Raw genomic sequence first — 2980 nt, forward strand, 5'->3', positions numbered from 1 at the left:
CTCTACCACTTGAGCCACAGCGCCACTTCTGGCTTTTTTCTTTTTTCTTATGTGGTGCTGAGGAATCGAACCCAGGTATGCAAGGCAAGCACTCTACCACTGAGCCACCTTCCCAGCCCCACCCCCCCATGAGACTCTTATCTCCAAATAAGCACAAAAAAAAGCTTGAAGTGGAGCTGTGGCTCGAGTGGTAGAGTGCTAGCCTTGAGCACAGAAAACCCAGATCCTGAGTTAAAGCCCTGTGACCAGCACCCCCCTCCTCAAAAATAATTCTTTTCTAAAAGGTAGAAATGGCAGCAGACCCAGTTCTTCAAGCCACAGTTGTCTCTCTGTTCTGGAACTTAGGATAAAGATTATAAAAGAGAGAGAGAGCTAGAATTCATTGAGGGCTAATACTCTATCTGCCATTTTCCCATATACCTCTGAACAGGTGGATAAGGAAATCAAGGCTCAAAGAGCTCAAGTTGCCAAAAGGGAAATCAATACAAAAGAAACATAAAGAGTCAAACCCAGGCCTTCCTTTGGATCCAAAGGATCCCTGGGGATCCTTTGACACACATCCAGAGGCATTCAGCATGAAGTTATTTTTAGTTGTATTTTTGGTGTATGTTTCTCTCACCACCACAAGGAAAATGAAAGCAGTCAGCAAGGTCGAACTTTTCCTTTGCGATTTCATGCCGAAAAGCCTCCTTTCAGCCACACATCTTGCAGCTGACCTATGTTCTAGTCCTGGGCTCCTTTCCCACACTATTGTCTGCCTCAGCCTGGACAGCTGGACAGAACCTCACTGAAGCAGACAGTATCCTTGGGGGATACAGTCAGCTGTCAGTACTCACCATGAAATTGGTGCCAGTGCAAGACTGGTTACCAGCTACATTGGCCTACCAAACAAGTGCTTGGTATTGTATTGGTTGGGAGCTAAAACCCCATTCTTCAGAGCTGCAAGCAGGTTTGAACCCTCACCTCAGCTCACCTCTCCAAGACTAAGGATCTTGCTCCCATTTCACAGCTGGGAAAACAAAACTCAAGAGAAACAGAGGCACACTCACTGTTCTGGAGAAAACAGAGCCAACCAGGCCAAGAGCCAGAAAGCCCTGCCTTCAAGCCCTGCCAGGTCTCACTGACATCTTCCTATCCCAAGAACTAGCCATCAAAACCCTCCACTGTGCCTCCCGGCTTCACTCTCACCTTATCAATGAAAGAAGCAAACTTGTTGTTGAGGGTTTTGATCTGTTCCCGCTCCTGAGCCTTCACTTGCCCCATCTGGGGGTCAATCTCCACATTGAGGGGCTGCAGGAGGCTCTGGTTAACTGTCACTTCCTGGATTCCCCCAGGGGGGCAAACGGCAACAAAGCCAGCAGACCCCCCAAAGCCACCAGCTCCCCCAAAGCCTCCTCCCATTCCTCTGCCACTGCCAAAACCACCTCTATAGACACCTCCAAAACCACTACCGCAGCTACTATGCCCTCCACCAAAGCCGCCAGCCTGGGAGCCACCAGCCGCCACACTCATGGAGATGCTCTTGTTTCCACCCAGGTTGTAGAGGCTGCGACTTCTAAAGCCACCTGCTCCACTCTGGAGCCCACAGGCCCCTCCACTGGCTCCCTTGGAGCCGGCCACGCAGCTTGTCCTGCCACCACCACTGCTGCTGCTGCTGCTGGAGACCATGGCTGAGCGGCCAGAGAAGCCTTGGCTCCCACCACTGAAGGATTTCTTGCAAGCTTGTCTGCTCATGGTGAAAGATCTGGGATGTATGCTAGAGATCCCTGGGCAAAGGCAGAGCAAAGAGATGAAGGCAGAGTATGGGGCAGCAGAAGAGGCTGGCCTTTATATTCCAGGACATTTGGCTTGGCAGGACCGGCGAGCAATTAGTGGAGAGTCATCTTGGGTTTGGTTCACCTTGCAGGCAATGTTACCTCTTGGTTCTCAGCATACCTCAAAGCTAATCCTCTGGACTAACATGGCTTTGCTTTCTTAACTTAATCACCCAAACTTGCCTTTGTGAACAGAAGACAAAGTTCTCTTCCTTCTCTTTGTATGATTTTCCTCAAGAGTCTCAAAGAATCCAAGCAAGCACCTAGTCCAGCAGGATGAACTGGCTTTAGACCCCCAAGAGTTGAGATGTTGGGTTCCATGACATGAATGTCATTGAGTTCCAGAATTCAAATAGGCCAAGTCCTTTCCAATGCTCACACATACTAACAGTGATTGTTGGGCATTACCTTTTGATGGCTCGTCACCTGTGCCCAACCTTCAGAAGGCCCGGAGGTGAGAACTGTACTGACCCCAACGGGGTCCCATCAACCACCAAGGCAGCCAAAAGCATTTTTTGTTCTTAATATATATATTTTATTGTAAGGATACTTTACAGAGGTTACAGTTACATGAGCAAGGTAATGAGTCCATTTCTTATCAAACATTGTTACCCCCTCCTTTATTTTTCCCCACCATCCCTTTCCTCCCCAACTCCCCAACTCCTCCCCCCCAAAAGTTGTAGAGTTTTTTTCAACATACTGTCTTGTACATTACATTGTTACAAAAAATGGATCATCCTGTATCCTTATTTAAGTATTTTGTTATTTCCCTTCCCTCCCCAAGTTAGAAAAATGTACATACAAGATGCAGGGCACTGGAATCAAATACAGTGACAACAGGGGTTGTACCACAGGGGAAGAACGTACAAAGAAACAAAAAAATCACACAGTACATTATAAGTACAATAAAAAGAACAAGAAAGTTAAAATCTCTTGTGTCCCTATCTTGGGGTTCATTTTGCTTAGCATCAGATTATATGTGCACAGCTTTTTCTATCTAAGATCTAGAGTTTGGGTAGAGAAATGCTGCTTACAGGGAAATAGACATGTCTGGTCCCTAAGGCTCACAATATATACCAAACAAGTATGAAGCATGGGGAGTAGAAAGACACATGTTGAGGAAGGTCCCAGACAAAGCCCTGCACCTGCCATAATAGAACAATAGC

At 47.2% G+C, this 2980-nt stretch overlaps 1 protein-coding gene across 1 annotated transcript in view; it reads right to left on the reverse strand.

Moving 5' to 3' along the window:
- LOC105997878 (keratin, type II cytoskeletal 2 oral-like) overlaps nt 1-1734 on the reverse strand; it is a 17014-nt gene extending 15280 nt beyond the window's left edge. The window contains 1 exon segment of the mRNA XM_013032422.1: nt 1189-1734. Within this exon segment, the coding sequence (XP_012887876.1) occupies nt 1189-1734 (546 nt within the window).
- Between the last annotated feature and the right edge of the window lie 1246 nt (nt 1735-2980).

This window comes from Dipodomys ordii, unplaced genomic scaffold (assembly GCF_000151885.1).
Source record: "Dipodomys ordii isolate 6190 unplaced genomic scaffold, Dord_2.0 Scaffold155, whole genome shotgun sequence".
Lineage (NCBI taxonomy): Eukaryota > Metazoa > Chordata > Mammalia > Rodentia > Heteromyidae > Dipodomys > Dipodomys ordii.